General features: G+C 49.6%; 1 protein-coding gene across 1 annotated transcript in view; it reads left to right on the forward strand.

Annotated features, from left to right (window-relative positions):
• Positions 1-476: 476 nt before the first annotated feature.
• The window catches only part of ATP10A (ATPase phospholipid transporting 10A (putative)), a 115459-nt gene continuing 100415 nt past the window's right edge, over positions 477-15520 (forward strand). Inside the window, 6 exon segments of the mRNA XM_021718381.1 lie at positions 477-547; positions 3795-3942; positions 5258-5543; positions 8397-8509; positions 9578-9688; positions 11314-11419. Of these exon segments, the coding sequence (XP_021574056.1) occupies positions 477-547; positions 3795-3942; positions 5258-5543; positions 8397-8509; positions 9578-9688; positions 11314-11419 (835 nt within the window).

Below are 15520 nucleotides of genomic sequence, written 5' to 3' on the forward strand. Positions count from 1 at the left end.
AGAGGCACAGGCCACGGCCTGGTGCTATGGTCTCGATGTCAGGAGTGAGTCAGTCTGGACTGCAGGGTGGGCGCATACACATGTCGCCACGGTGTACTTTGCTCAATTTCTGTTCTGTTCTAAGGAGTAAAGCACCCAGGGAAAGTTTCCCAAATAAAGTCTAGGCCCTAAAGCAATGTTTTACTGACTTAATGCAGGAAAGCAGTTTTAAGTCTCTCAAGAAAACAAACATGGCTTTGTATTTGGTGTCGAGCCCAAGGAGGCCGTGTGTCCTCGCCATGTGGGTTGCATCTTCCCCAAGCTAATATATGTGTGAGATCCTGGGCTTCAGAGCCTGGGAGGAGAGGCACCCTCCACCGGGGCAGGCAGCTGGCTGTTCCCCTGTCTGATCAGTGACCTCTGTGGCGAATCGGCGACAGGGGAGGCTCCCCACACAGGGCTTCTGGGACTGTCAGATGCACCCATGGGGTTCAGCGATGTGTCCCGGGGTTTCCACGGGCTGTGACACTGATCTTGCCCAGCAGCAGCCAGTGAGACTGGAGCAGCCGTGAGATGCAGGAGTGTCAGGCACTGTGGAGAGCTGGGAGGTGTATTTTCCCTAAAAGCAAACTGTTCCACGCCAGATTTTTTGTTTGATTGTTTTTAATTTTATTTTTTATAGAGGCAGGGTCTAGCTATGTTGCCCATGCTGGTCATGAATTCCTGGTCTCAAACTTCCCAAGTGTTGAGATGACAGATGTGAGTCGCCTTGCTCAGCTAAATAATTCATGTTCTTTTTTCTTTTCTTTTCTTTCTTTTTTTTTTTTGAGATAGGTTCTCCCTCTGTCACCCAGACTGGAGTGCAGTGGTGTTATCATGGGTCATTGCAGCGAACTGGAGGTCTCTTCCCCACCCCCCACCCCCCAGCACAGCAGTCTCTTGGCGGGGTGCCTGCCCCAGAGAGTGCCAGCCAGAAAAGCCCCAGCCCTGACCTTGGTGGGGTGGGGTGGCCTCTGCGGGCTGTGGGGCCAGGCTGTCTTCCCTAGGTGACTGTTCCCCCTGAGCGGGGCCGAAGATCTGCTGTCCACCCTCTGGAGCTACAACACTGGCCACCCAGAGCCCGAAGGATGGCATGTCTCTGTAAAAACAGAGTCTGTAATTTCAAAGAAAAAAGCCTAGCACAAAATAGAGAAGTGGAGTGGAAAGTCAGAGAGACACTTGAATGTGAAGAAATATGGGACTGCTGAAATGTGGGTGGAGAGAGAGGGCAAGAGCAGGGAGCCACTGCAGCTGACTTCAGGGGTCCCGCTTCCCGGGGGGAGACCTTTCCTCATGCCACTGAGGGGTCCTGTTTACAAAGACTCTTCGTGAATTATTTTCTGAAAAACAAAACAAACAAAACATTTCTAACTTAGTAAAATTTGCAACAGCACAGATGAACTTGGAGAACATCACGCTCGGTGAAATAAGCCAGCCACAGAGACAGGTACCACATGGCCACATTCCTCAGTGGAATCTAAAACAGTAGGAACTCATAGAGGCAGAGTAGAATGCTGGTGACTGGCTGAGGGGGATGGGGAGCTGTTGGCCAAAGAGTAGAATTGCCACTAGACAGCAGGAGTAAGTTTAAGAGACCTGTTGCACTGCATGGTGACTGTAGTTAATAATGATATATTTTGGAATTGTTTGGCATATATTTTGGATGTTCTCATCACAAAAAGAAAATCAGTTTGTGAGGTGAAGGATATGTTAAATAGCTTGATTTAATCATTCTGCAATGTATATATGTGTCAGAACATGACACAGTACTCCATGAGTATATACAATCATGATTTGCCAATTAAAAATTTGAGAAGTAATTAAGAAATTAAGTTTTCCAAGTTGTGGAAGCAATGAGGCTTCTCCAAGGTCAACTTGGATCACTACTGCTTCCGTCACCTGTTCTGGGTCACACTATTCCAGTCCAGTCAGCCCATCCTGGAGGGATCTGTTCAGGACACATGTGGCTCTCTACCCATGCCCAGAAGACCCGCCTGGTCATGAGGTCACTGGGGATTGTCCAGCACTCAGGCAGGTCCTCCAGTCCCGGGGGAAAGAAGCCATGTGTGATGTGGGGTGACTGCTTCCTGATGACTCATCAGTGTGGAGTTTGCATATGAACAAAGGTGTCTTTTCAAGCTCCTTGGCCAGAATCCTCTGTGGGAGCCTCCAGGTGTGTAGGCATAACTGTGTGCATCTATGGGTCACATTCAGAATCATGGCAGTGTGCAGGAGACAGATGGCCCTGCTCACATGTATAAGGTCTGAAACAATCTTTGTCCACGTGTTATTTAAGCCTTTTTGTCTTGCTACAAAGAAATGCTGGAGACTAGTAATTTATAAAGAAAAGAGATTCGTTTGGCTCATGATTCTGCAGCCTATACAAGAAACATGTCGCTGGTGTCTGCTTCTGGGGGAGGCTTCAAGCTGCTTCCACTCACAGCAGAAAGGGAAGGGGAGCTGGTGTGCAGAGATTTCATGGAGAGTGTGGAAGCAAGAGCAGGTTGGCGAGATGCCAGGCTCAGTGTAACAACCAGTTCTCAAGGAAACTGATAGAGTGAGAACTCAGCCTCCCCACCAGGGCATCCATCTATTTATGAGGGACCTGCCCCTATGACCCTAACATTTCCCGTGAGATCCCATCTCCAACATGAGGTCTGGAAGGGGAAAACATCCAAACTATATAGCCCATGTCAAAAACTTCCCAGCATATATTATTACACTGGACTCCAGAGTTAAGAAACAACATAATATCTAAATAAATATTTCCAGGTAGAAATTTTAGTGTGAGTACCTGTCTAGCATATTTTGGGAAAGTGAGTACTACGGCTGTGACTAATAAGGTCACGGATAGTAATGCAGTTGGCTGAAACCAAAACCAGACAGCTCATACAGCAACATCAGATTGTTACAGGTGTCATCAGAAGTCCAAACACAGTTATTCTTCCTGTCTATGCCCTCTGTCATTTCAATAAACTTGCTTTTATTTTAAAAAAAAAAAGAAATCCAAGCACATTAACATATATTTTGTTCCTGTTACAAGCCCTTCAATCCCAAATTACTGGGGGGAGTTTAGGAAAGAGTCTGTCACTCCCTCAGCTGGCTGCAGCAAAGGCCCTACGTTGCCACTGATTTCAGTTTAAAATTGGTCTGGAGGTGACACGTTGACATAGGACTTCCCATGGTGGGCCTGTGTCACAGTCACATGACAAGTGGTGCCCTGGATTGTTGCCAGCCCCAGGTGGGCTCAGCTGTGCAGCTGAGATTTGTACTGAGAGTGTGGGACCCCCTCGTTGGCTCAGCCTTCAGAAGAGGGACACTGCTCATCCGGCCGTAGCCTGCTCAATTTTCCCATAAAAGGAAAAAAAAACACAATTTTTCTTTCCCTAAATAAAGATAGGTGAGAACCTCTATGAGTTGGCAGTGCCCACTTCTCAGTGTCCCCCACCCCCCAAGTAATCCAGAATTGAGAAACACCAGCTAGTTTACTTTGGGGCCTTCCTTCTAGGCTCGAGGTAGAGTTGCAGCCCTGACTTCCAGCTGCTAGTCTTTGGGCGTTGACTCTCCCCCTCTCTCCTGAGTATCTTCATCCTGAAAATGGGAATAGCATACCTTACAGGGACCCTGTGAAGGCTGGAAACAGTGAATCTCGATGGCCTGTGTGGGGTCCCGTGCGTGCAGCCCGCAGAGAAGGTGTCCACCAGCAAGGCCCTTGTCACCATATTTTTACCCACGAGTTTTCTGTTCTGGATTCCAGCATGGCTGTTTGTTCTCAGAACGTCATTGGCTGAGGTCAGTTTCCCGGGGGTGCTGTTGCAGCTGTTGTTGGGAAAACTTGCTGATGACTTCCAAGCTAGGAGCTGTGAAGATGACTTATGTCACCCCTCGTGCCAGAGAAATCGCATCTCCATCACATATTGTGAGGTATATGACAAAGTCCTTTCTATTCCAGGGGCTGGAGCGTCCAAGAGCAGGCAGGGTTTGCTTCAGGCCCTTTACTGGTAGCACTTTGTAGTCTGTCACCATTTAGGGACATTTGCCATAATTTCGTTCTGGAGGAAACTGCAGTGGTGATATTTTTAGAAAGGCTCTCTGGGGAGAAGAGGTTGCTTTCGTGATTTCTGACTCTGCGTGGTAGGAAGAACTAGCCCCTGGGCAGGTGCTGTGAGCCAGGGACTGAGTGGAAGGTGAGTGTTTTCAGTAAACTGTCACAGGAGGAACCTCAGGGAAAGGCATATCACAGTGCTTTGGCCCGGGCTGCCACCCCCAGTGAGGGAAAAGGCTGATCCGTCTGCCTGGCTCTCAGTCCCCTCTCCACGTTAGGTGAGGAGTGCCCATATATTCAGCGAAGCCCTTTCACCTTCAAAATTCTGATTTGGAGGAAGCAGGAGGCTCGGGCCTGGTGGCGTGAATGAAACGCTTCTGCCTTGCCCCTACTACACACCCTGAGTGAGGGGCTACTGGGTCTCTGGGCATCTGGGGCAGACCTTGAATTCCATGCGGGTCCCTGGGCAGTACTGGTGCAGCCTCTGGGAACCCGGGCTGAGTCCTGCAAAGCAGAGCATCTTGGGAAAAGCCTGGGCATGCGGAACATTCATCCTCTTGGGGAAAGGGGCCATTTGTGGTTGCAGGGGGACTGGACTCCCTGGGTCTCTGGGCTGCTTTTTCCTTGCACCTGGGGTAAAGGTTCTGGGGATTCTCTGTGCTCCACACTCTCTCGGGGAGGCCACTTCACCTTCCCTAAGGAAGGGTCTGGAAAGCAGATAAGAGCCTTAGAGTGCTAACCATGAATAGTGACTGTGCACCCACAGGGGCAAGCAGCCTCAGGGAGGAAGGAGCTTTGGACAAACTGAGCTCACACCCAGTGACATTGCTGCTGGGGATGACCCATGGCCTCTCAAAGAACTGCCTGGAATGCTCAGGGAGCACAAGGAATACTTAGAACAGGAAGTGGGGAAAGGGTCTACACAGTAGGAATAAAAACCACACAAGACTTAGGAATAAATTTAACAGGAAAGCCCTGGGACCTTGTCAAAGAAGAGCGACAGCGTCATTTGGAAGGGTGTAGGCAAGCAGGAGGCAGAACCTGGCTTTCACGGCCTGGCAGGGTGGGAGGAGTAGGTATCAGTGCAGCGCCTGTTTTCCTGAGAGCAGCAGGCAGCGTACCTGGCACTTCTACCCAGGGGGTTCTGTTGGAGTGGAATAAAGCGACCTTAAAGTTTATGATGCCCTGATATAGCAAGAGAATTTTAAAATGAAGATGGAAAAAGGAGTCACTTTTCATACCAGGTATTGGAACCAGGCCTGCGACCAAAAGCCATGTGCAACGCACAGGTGCCCTCAGAGAGTGGAGCAGGAACCTCCCACCTTGTGCTGCTCCAGGGCCCCTTACCCTGGGCCTCTTTCACCCCACTCAGAGGAGCGCCTCTGCCAGTTTCCAGGAAGACTCGACTCGGCCCTCAGGCTAGTGGTGGAGCTGACTGGACACTTGCTGTCAAGCCATGTGTTGACGTGGAAAAGGACAAGTAAACAGATAATGTCCCAAACCACTGATATCATATATGACAACAGAGTGGGTGTTTAGGTTCAGTGGGAGAGAATGATTCCTACTGTTGCTACAACTGACTGGCTGGAGGAAACAGCGTTGATCCTTCAGCTGTAACATACAAAAATTAATGTTGGGAAAAATTATTACACACAGAAAACTTCTCCGTAAGAAGGGGAGTATATTATTTCTGCCCATTTCCTGGGAATGTCATGCTGTGAATGAATGGATGCATAAGAAATTACCTTGAAAACTCTGGAAGCGCCCTAAAGTGTGGTACATGCATCACTAACAGGCCTGTGATTGGGGCGTCTTGATGTCTACTGAGTTATTTTGAGAGAGACCCATGATAGCCAGAAAAAGCCACAATAGGAATGATGTTTAAAAATAAAGTTATAAGTCGGGCTCGGTGGCTCAGCCTGTAATCCTGAGCCTTTGGGAGGCTGAGGTGAGTGGATTGCCTGAGCCCGCGGGTTCGAGACCCACCTGGGCAGCGAGACCTCATCTCTACAATAAATAAAAAAATCAACCGGGCGTGGTAGCGCATGCCTGTAATTCCGGCTACTCGGAAGGCTGAGGTGGAAGGATCACCGGAGCCCAGCAGGTCGAGGCCGCGGTGGCTGGGAGTGGCCACTGTACTCCAGTCTGGGTGACAGAGTGAGACTCCAACTCAAAAAAAAATAAAAAATAAAAAATAAAAAATAAAGTTATATATTAAAAACTCACTAAGAGGTACGTGATTGGTCTGGTCTTCAGGCACCATTTTGCTTTCATAAACTAGTATTCTCTTGGGAAAAATCTACTAGTTTGGGTATTCATTGTTGCAAGTGGTGAACACTTGCGTGATTTGAGCGTAGCACAGTGTGTCACTTTTTCTGGGCCTACACACTCAGCATTCTTTCTTCATTCTAAAGAAGCCACTGACCCTGTTGTCTGGGGGAGAGCTCAACTGGGACAGTGCTCAGCCCTTGCTGACTTCCCTTCAGAGAGGCCAGTTTCTACTCATTTTTATTCACTGAGCAGGCTGTCCCCTGCACACATGTGCTTCCACATCTGGCATACTTCTTAGAGCTCATATCACTTTTAGGAGACTTACGATGGAACGTATCTTAGAAAATACACTTTATGTGTATAGTGTAAACAACTGTATTTTTGGTAGTTTTACTATTGGAAGATTCACTCCAGAAAAGTCAATGCCAAGTATCATCTCTCACTGTGTGTCCTGTTTAGTATGGGACTGAGAATCCGTGAGCACATCTCACAGAAGAGGCAGATGTTCCGGTTTATGATGGGGGGAAGACACATTCTGGGCGTCATGCAGCATGCTTGGCTCTCTTTCCAAAGCAGATTCTTCCGTTTCTGTTTCAGTGCTGAGTTCTTACCTACATAATTTTTAAAATATGCTGATTCTGTGAACATTTACTTAATCGTCTATTTTCCAGAATGTTTGTCCTGGGTGCTTTAAAGGAGTGCTTCTTAGACCAGGGCGATTTTGCCCCCCACCCCCGTCCCCAGTCATTTGGCCACATCTGGAGCCATTTTAGGTTGTCGCAGTGAGTGGGGTGAGGACGCTGCTGGCACCCATAGAGGGGACGCCAGGTGTGCTGCTCAACATCTGCAGTGCCCAGGCAGCTGTCTAAACAAGTCTGGGAAACCTTCATAGCAATGGCTTTCTCTCATTCTGGGCTGTCAGCTGCTCTCCCTGTTATGCAATGAATGTATATCAGATTTGGGGTAAATTTATGGTCTTGCTGGACCTGATGTAAAATGTCTCCTTTCTCTTTCTCTACACACACGTGTCTTCATTTGTCCACCATCTGAAAAATACATTCCACGGAGGCCTTTGTTCATCCTAAAGCATCAGGCCTAATGTTTGTTGCACGAGATTCTTGGTCTCTTGTGGTGATCCTGCCACTCAGGGCCTGCTTCACTGCATCCTGAGTTCACGTTTGCCCCCTCTTGGTTGGCCAAGGAGTCCTGCCATCTCACCTTGCCTGGCAGCCTCTGTCTAGTTGACTTGCATTGTTAGGCTTGTTCACACGGTCAGCTTAAAAAAAAAGTTTTCTGTGACTTTTTCTAGATAATTTATGTTTGGACCTACATGACTTTGAAACATTCAGAGGAAAACACACTCAGCTGTTTTGTCTGTAAGACACAAAGCATCCAGATACTTCTTACCTACTGCATTCCTGTTGGGTTAGCAAATGTCACACAGGTTTAGAGGAGTTTTCTCTTTGTGGGGATTCATTGTTCTGAGCCAATGAAATCATGCAGGATGATGCTAAACACGTAACCATGTTTTACATGCGACCACACTTCAAGCAGCACCTGTCTGTGTGCTGTATTTCTTTGAAATCCTGTGAACAATTATACCGTCTTTATAATTAAGAAAACCAAACACCACTTGTTCTCATTCACATGTGGGAGCTGAACAGTCACAAAGCTGGGGATAATAGACTTGGGGGACACCGATAAGGGGTGGAAGTTAGGGTTCAGAATCTATCTTCGGGGCACAGTATTCACTGTCTGGGGAGTAGGCCACCGGAGACCCAATCCCCACCATGACACCATATGTCCATGTAACGAATACCCCCGAATGTGTACATGTGCACCCCTGAATCTAATTAAAATTAAAAAGAAAACAAATAGCTGCTCTTGCTTATTTTTAAACCACAAATCAGACATAAGACAGCACATTTGTACTATTTCTGTTAGTCAAAATAAAAAACTTGCTTCAAAATAATAGTGGGGAAAAATCATGCTCAGAAAGACCAGGAAGGGTGAAGTCAGAATAGTGATCATGACCTCTCAATCGAGTGGTCACTGTCGATAGTTGGGTGCCAGCAGGAGGGCATGAAGCCCGTGGGACAGGAGCAGAGGGCCATGGGACCACAGGCAGGGTCCGCTGGGGGAGGCAATAGAGACAGTTCAGATGCTGGTGGACAGGTCAGGAGCCCGGGGGTCTTGGGTCAGGAACTGCACCTGCTCCTGCTGGGGACGAGTCACCCCTGTGGATGAGACTGCGCCAGGGCTGTGTCCCTAAGTGAGGCACTGGCCCGATGGGAGGCCTCTTCATTCATGATCGATCATTCCAAAGCCAAGGACCTAGTTCTGTTTATAAATATTTTCTACAGGCGGGATTTTGTGGCAAGGGGGAGGCTTTGTGCAGAAGTGACTGTCCGGCAGCCGTGTTAAAATGCCCTGCAGGTGTCGAATGTGTCCTGACCACATGGGCAGCACCTCTCAGAGCTCCCGAGCCGGCCTGAAGACCAGAGGACAAGCAGCCCTCCCGTCCTCGTGGAAACTCAGGCAGTCCCCGAGGTGAGCATCCGGGAGGGCAGTGTCTCTCTGGAGCTCCACCCAGATGGACCCATAAAGGATGCCCTCATCTCAGTCTGCTGAGGCCAATGCGGGGTGCACTTTTTGGTTTGAGGCAAAACCCGTAATCTGGTGACTTCGGGCCTGGGACAAGACGCCTCCTATGACTGGCAGACAGTCAGGTGTTTCGGCCATTGGATTGGAACTAGTCATTCTGTGGCTGTGTCAGATGCTGGCGCAGGTCTGGACCCATCGGCCTTCCCTCCCTTTCCCAAGCACAGCAATCTTCTCTTCTCAGACCACACTGGTCCCTGGCCTGTGTCGTTCAACAGGGGAAGGAGGGTAGGGTGCAGTGGCTCATCCTATCGTCCCAGCACTTTGGGAGACCGAGGCGAGAGGATTGCCTGAGCCCGGGGGTTCGAGACCGCTTGGGCAACTTGGTGAGACCTCGTCTCTACGATAAATCAAAAAAATAAGCCGGGTGTGGTAGCGCGCACCTGTAGTTCCAGCTACTTGGAAGGCTGAGGTGGAAGAGTCGCCTAAACCCGAGGCTGCAGTGGCCATGAGCATGCCACTGCACTCCAGCCTGGGTGAAAGAGTGAGACTCCAACGCAGAAAAAAAAAAGGTGGGCGGGTGAGAAGGAAGAGCTTTTGCTTAGTGTTTCGCAAAGCCTTGCTGAGATGTCCTTCCTTTAGGCTACTGTATCAGACAGGATGTGCCTTCAAAGCCAAGTCTCCCCGGGGCTTCCCATGTACCCTTGGAGTTGCCAGACTTGTGTGACTTTGGAGGACTCAGACTCTCCATCCGTAAGTGAGAAGGTCCTGTTAGGATCGTGGGGGTACTTTCTGAGAGGAAACCTGTGATGTGCTCTGTGCAGTGCCCGGACCAAGATGAGTGGTGTGGGGGCTGCTGTGCTTGTTTTCTTTCTGTTGTTATTACTAATCATTAGATGATGATGTGTCTCGATGCTGAGAGGAATTCAGCATCTGGATCTCCAGCTGGTGTGGCAAAAGCCCTCCATCACCCATGGCCTCGGTTGGAAGGCCTTATACGGAGGCCCGGGCAGGGAGGTTAGTGTGGGGAGGCCCTTGTGGGAAGACCCACTAATGAAGGTCAGGCCTCTCAGAAGCCTCTGTGGACCCCCAGATGTGCTCTGTGGGTGGATAGGAGGACCTTTCATGGGGTGCCACTGAAAGGAACAGTCTCCAGAAGTGGAGTAGTGCTTTGGGGTGCTGATATGCACACATTCCGAGGTGTTCTTCTAGCTGTGTGTTCCCGGCCAAGGCAAGGGCAAGGCAGATGCATTGAGGCAGCTGGCACTCTGCCCTGGGCTCCAGCTGGAGTTGCTGACCTTCCTCCCAGCCCTCACTCACCGGGATGTGGTGCACACTGTTCTCCCCAGGTGTGACCCCTCCCCCATCCCTAGCACACCCTCCCTCCACCTCCACCCTCAGCACACCTTCCCCTTGCCTAGTGCGTGCTCAGCTCTCATCTCCACTGTGGTTCTCCCCATACCCCCTCCCCAGGGATCCACAGTAGGGACTCCTGCCACCTTTGAGCCAGAAGCCCCAAACATGCATGTTTCAAAGCTGTGACATCTTTGAATGCCTGTGACATCCCCTAAGAGCCTGTCCCGCACGGCCCCCTAGCTCCTTGAACCCAGAATTGCCCACAGTTGGGCGCTGTCTCTTCTCCAAGCCAACCTGCTCTTGGGAAAGGTGGTGGTGCCTGCCTTCCAGCCACCAGAGATGAAGCCCTGACGCCCGCTTCCCTGGTCTCATCATTCGTGCTTCCAGTCACACAGATGATATGGTCAGACTCCCCCACCTATCCTTTCTTCCTCTCTTGCAAAGACCTGTGACCTTGAACCTGCTATGAAAAGTCACTTTGATCAGACACTCTTATCTCTGGTTTGGGCACCAGCCTCCCCAGCCTCTTCCCAAATCAAATTCCACTCTTTAGTTTAAGTAGTCCCCTTAGGGTGGAGTGGGATTTAGGTTAAGGTGAGATTCTTTCCATCCTTGGAATCTGGTTCATATGCCCCCTCTTTTAGGAGGCAGTCTCTGGTTGCTTACTCAAAATAAATGTTCTTCCTCTCAGCCTGTTAATTGTTTTTAATTTTTTGTTGTTGCTTGGACGGGGTGGCTCAGCATTTTGAGAGCCTGAGGCAAGAGAATCACTTGAAGACAAGAGTTTGAAACCAGCCTGGGCAACCAAGCGAGTCTCACGAAGAAGGAAAAAGTAATTCTCAAACCTTAAAAATCTCCATCTCCTCTTTCTCTTCATGACTTTCTCACATGCCCATCCCAACCCAAGAGACATTCCTTTTTCTGGTTGCTCTTGCTGGAGGAAGCATAAGTTTAAAAGGGGAGAGAGCAAGGGAGGCAGGTGAGATGCCCCCTCTTGTTACCCTCATTCTGTCCCCCACCAGCAGCACTTTGATCAGACTGGTGAATATGTGGAAGATGGTGGAGTGGAGACCCCACGGATCATCATGAAAGTGAACTGCAGTACATTAAAGCTGGCATTCTGGGAACGTGGGGGCCATGGGGAAATGTGAAATATGACTGTAGACAGTTAGATGATGCCAGGGTAAAAATCCAAACATGTATGCGTGCTATTAAGGTTTTAACTTCTTGTTCATCTCCTAAACTGCCCCAAAGTGGATGAAGCCAGTGTCTTCACATCAGGTGCTCTGGAGAGGTGGGGACGGGAGACTGTGTGCACACACTGGACTCCCAGACACTATCAGGACACGGTCAGGGTTGTGTGGCAGGTGGTTGCATAACCACAGCGACTCTGTGTTGACAGCAGTTGTTAAGCTCGAGTGACCCTGTCACATTGCAAGTGAGGAGGCACTTGTCGTGTGTGGAATCAGAAGTGAGTGTTCGTCTTCCTCGTGCACCTCTCCATCCATCCCAGAAGGACCTTGCTTGTGAACTCAGCCGTGAGTTGATAGACCAGGCTGGAGGTCAGGAGCAGGACAGTACGTGTAATTGTTGTGACTCGATTGTGCATGGGGTGGCAGTGTGTCTCCAGGGAGTTAGTGGGTCATGGGTGATGCTGGAATTTGTTGTCATCTTAAAATATTTTGCTCCTTTACTCTTAGGGAAAACTGTAGCCAAATAACTTTCCGTGCAAACCTGGTTGAAAACAGTGTATTAAAGGTAAAAGTACAATTCTCTCATTCCCTGCATGGGCTTTTTTCTTTTTATAAACTGTTTAAGTTTGTTTGGTTTTAGGAACTAGATCCTTCACCTTCCCTACTTGGGAGAGATTTTTAAATACGTTGGAGAGAAGCTCGCTGGGGCCTCACCAGGCGGAAGTCGAGGGAGCTGCCGGGGGTGGGGTCTCATTCCAGGTGCCAGGTCTCTGTGCAAGCTCGTGAGGTTCTTGGCACAATTCAGCTCTTCACGGAGGAAGGTCTGAGAGGTCTCACCCCCCACCCCACCCCACCCCCTGACTCGGGGCTAGGAGGTGCGTCCTCAGGCCTTGGCTGTTTGGCCCTCCTCTGCCCTCAGACCAGATGTATAGACTCTGGCCAAGTCAGGCTCACTGACTTGCCAGCCTTTTGTGGGTGTGTCTGCAGGGGCTGGGGAGCCCGGGGCCATCTCAGAATCCTGCCGCTGCCATTGTCCTTAGAATTCTAGCCATATCATGCAGGCAAATCAGATAGAGTCACTTCCTACAGTTGCTGTCAACTCATCTAGTGTATTGGGGACTCTTTTAAACCTGACATTTTAGAAAGTGCAGCCAACCTGTATATCTCAGGACAACCCTGCAGTGTCCGAGGAGTGCAGTGTTTGTCCAGTTAGGGCTTGAGCATGGGCATTTGCAGGGAGGCCCTAGTGTCCTGGGTCCTTCTAGGACTTTTCCAGTCGACCTATCCTCCTGAACATCATGCACAGTGACCTGAGAAATGGAAGGTAGTCCCAAATGCTCCACCCCGCTGCTAATGAAAGCCTCAAGAAGGACGTTATTTGGGGTGGTGCCTGAGAACTCTATCAGTGGATTTATTTCCGCCTTCTCTGTAGTGCTTTCCCTGTGTGCACGTGGGGGGGTGGAATGTGGAACGTGTGTGGGGGTAAACTGCACTGTGAGACGGCCTCCTGCCACCCACTTCCTCCACCACCCCTTCTTTCTGTCATCACCGTCTGTGAGCTGTCCTTTCATCCAGAGTCCTGGGAACCAACGTTGTTAGCTGTATGAGTGTGCTCAGGCTAGGATAAAGCAGCACGGACTGGGCAGCTTCAACAGCAGATTTATGACCTCACAGTTCTGGAGGCTGGATATCTGACATCCAGGCATGAGCACGGCTGGTCCCTTCCGAAGGGTCTCTGGCCTGCAGACAGCCACCTTCCCCTTGTATCCTCACACCTGTGTGTGCCCAGCCCTGTGGTCTTGTTCTCTTCTTGTAAAGACACCAATCACATGGATGAGGGCCCACCCTTGTGATCGCATTTTAATTTAATTACCTACATAAAGACTCTAAGCCCAAGTGCAGTCACATTCCGAGGTCCTGGGGGTTAGGACTTTAACCTAGCAATTCTGGAGGGGACACAGTTCAGGAAAGGCTGGAAAACATAAATAAATATTACACTCCCATGAAAGGAATATATATATATATGTGTGTGTATATATATATATGTATATATATATACACACACATATATAATACACACAAATTACATATAATAAAAATGAGAGATGTGCAGCAGGCAGGGATGTGGCTGGTACACGTGGGCTCTGGGCTCAGTGCACGGAGCTCCAAGTGAGAAAGTGGTGGAATTTGGGCCTCCATGAGGAACCTCCTTTCTGTGACCTGCTGAGGTACTAGGACCTGGACATGCTATTCTTCATAAGTGATTCGTGAGTCTGGGTCTTACAAAGCCACCAGCCTGCAGTGGGTGTCCCTGGGGACTGCAAGACCTTTTCTCGGGAGTCAGTGTTCCTTCTGCAGCTCACATGGGCCCCCCATCCCAGCCCACCCACAAGGACAGTGGCCCAAGGTCTGCACGTGGTGTGTGTCACTGGGCGTGTGGAGGTGTGGGGGACAGTCCTTCGGGGCCCAGATGCCTCCCCTGCAGCTAGTGTCTGACCCCCCCCAGGGGGCCAGCCAGCTAATGTTTTATGATTACAAAGCAGATGGAACTGACATTCCTTTTGATGACGGTTATAGATGGAGTGTAATTAGCCTGAACTAAACATGATGCCTCCAAGCTGAAAGCGACCTCTCCTTCCGTTCCTCCCTCACCATCCCAGGACTGCCCATCTCCTGGGGACCCTCTCAAACCAAAGCCTGCCCCTCTGACTCTCAGGCAGATGCTGCCTTCCTATGACCCAGCAGTGACTTATCTTTGAGAACCTTTCTTCTGAAGGGACAGGCCCTCTTTCAGATTGCTTCATATTCTCTGTAGAAACCCGGCACGTGGTCATGACATAGAACAAAGTCGGAAAAGCTAGTGCTTGTACTGATAGAAAGTCAAGGTCTGCCCTTTGGAAAAGGAACAGGCATGTGGCTGAAATGTTTTAATGTATTGAACATCAAAGCCGTCTCCACACTCGGAAGGGGTCAAGCCTTTTGGCAGTGATCCTACAAGCTGCATGGCCAGGTGATCTAGTGCCACTGCTGTGCCTTATATTGGAACTGGCTCTGATGGGATGGGCCTTGGTGTGGCTGGTGGGCCCTGCCCACAGTTTCCTGGGCTGACCATGGAGGCCCACGTGGCCAGCAGGTGGCAGGGTATGTCCCAGTGGGAGAAGCATCTTTGAGGAATGCTTGGCTTTGTGGGTTGTCCCAGAAAGAATGCCTTTGTGGCCATATTCAAGGCTTCCCCGTGCAACCCCAAAGGGCACTATCTAGTGGTTGTGTCTTGCTGTGCATTTACTTTTGAGGAGAGAAGCTGTGTAGAATTTATCTTTATTCATGCTGTAGCGCCCTAGAGCCCCAGTGCTGTGCTTTGTAGGTGACTGGACTGGTGGATTGTGAATTAGAGGAATATAGGAAAAGAGAGCCTTAAAACGGAATGAGGGATGTCTCTTCTCAGCCTCTTGGGCTCCAGATGGCTAAGACCCTCCAGAACTTTGCCAGGGTTCCCTCAAATCCATGCTGTGGGAGAGAACAGTGGTGAAGAATCGTGGGTGGTTCCTAGCCTTCCATACTTCTTTGTGCTCTCATTCAAAGTTTGGAAGTCAGTCAGATGTGGCCACCACTGTCCACCTTGAGACCCAAGCCCCTTGCCCTTTTGGGAACTGGAGTGTAGCTTTATGGGGGAAGGGAGGGTTATAGTTAGCATGAAGTGTGTTGCTGTGCTTCATGCTCTCAACAATGTCACCTGAAGGATTGCTTGATGAGACATCCTGGTGTGTCGTGTTGAGATAAACTCATGTTCCTCCACCTAGTTAGAGAAGGTCAAACTTTCTTTAAGGAACTCTTAAAAATGACCTTCGGAAGGTTAGTTAGCCTATTTGTCCAGAATTTTAAAATATTTAAATAAGAATTTTATAGATCATGTTTTTGTCTAAATCCTCCTGGTCGTAGCTAGTAGGTCTTGGAGGCTGGCTGTGCAGGGCCTGTTCCAGGCCAGTGGCTTGGCATGTGTTCAGCAGACAAGGGGTCGACTGTGCTCCAGCTGCCC

This window comes from Carlito syrichta, unplaced genomic scaffold, assembly GCF_000164805.1.
Source record: "Carlito syrichta isolate Samal-C Ts95f unplaced genomic scaffold, Tarsius_syrichta-2.0.1 Scaffold111565, whole genome shotgun sequence".
Taxonomy (NCBI): domain Eukaryota; kingdom Metazoa; phylum Chordata; class Mammalia; order Primates; family Tarsiidae; genus Carlito; species Carlito syrichta.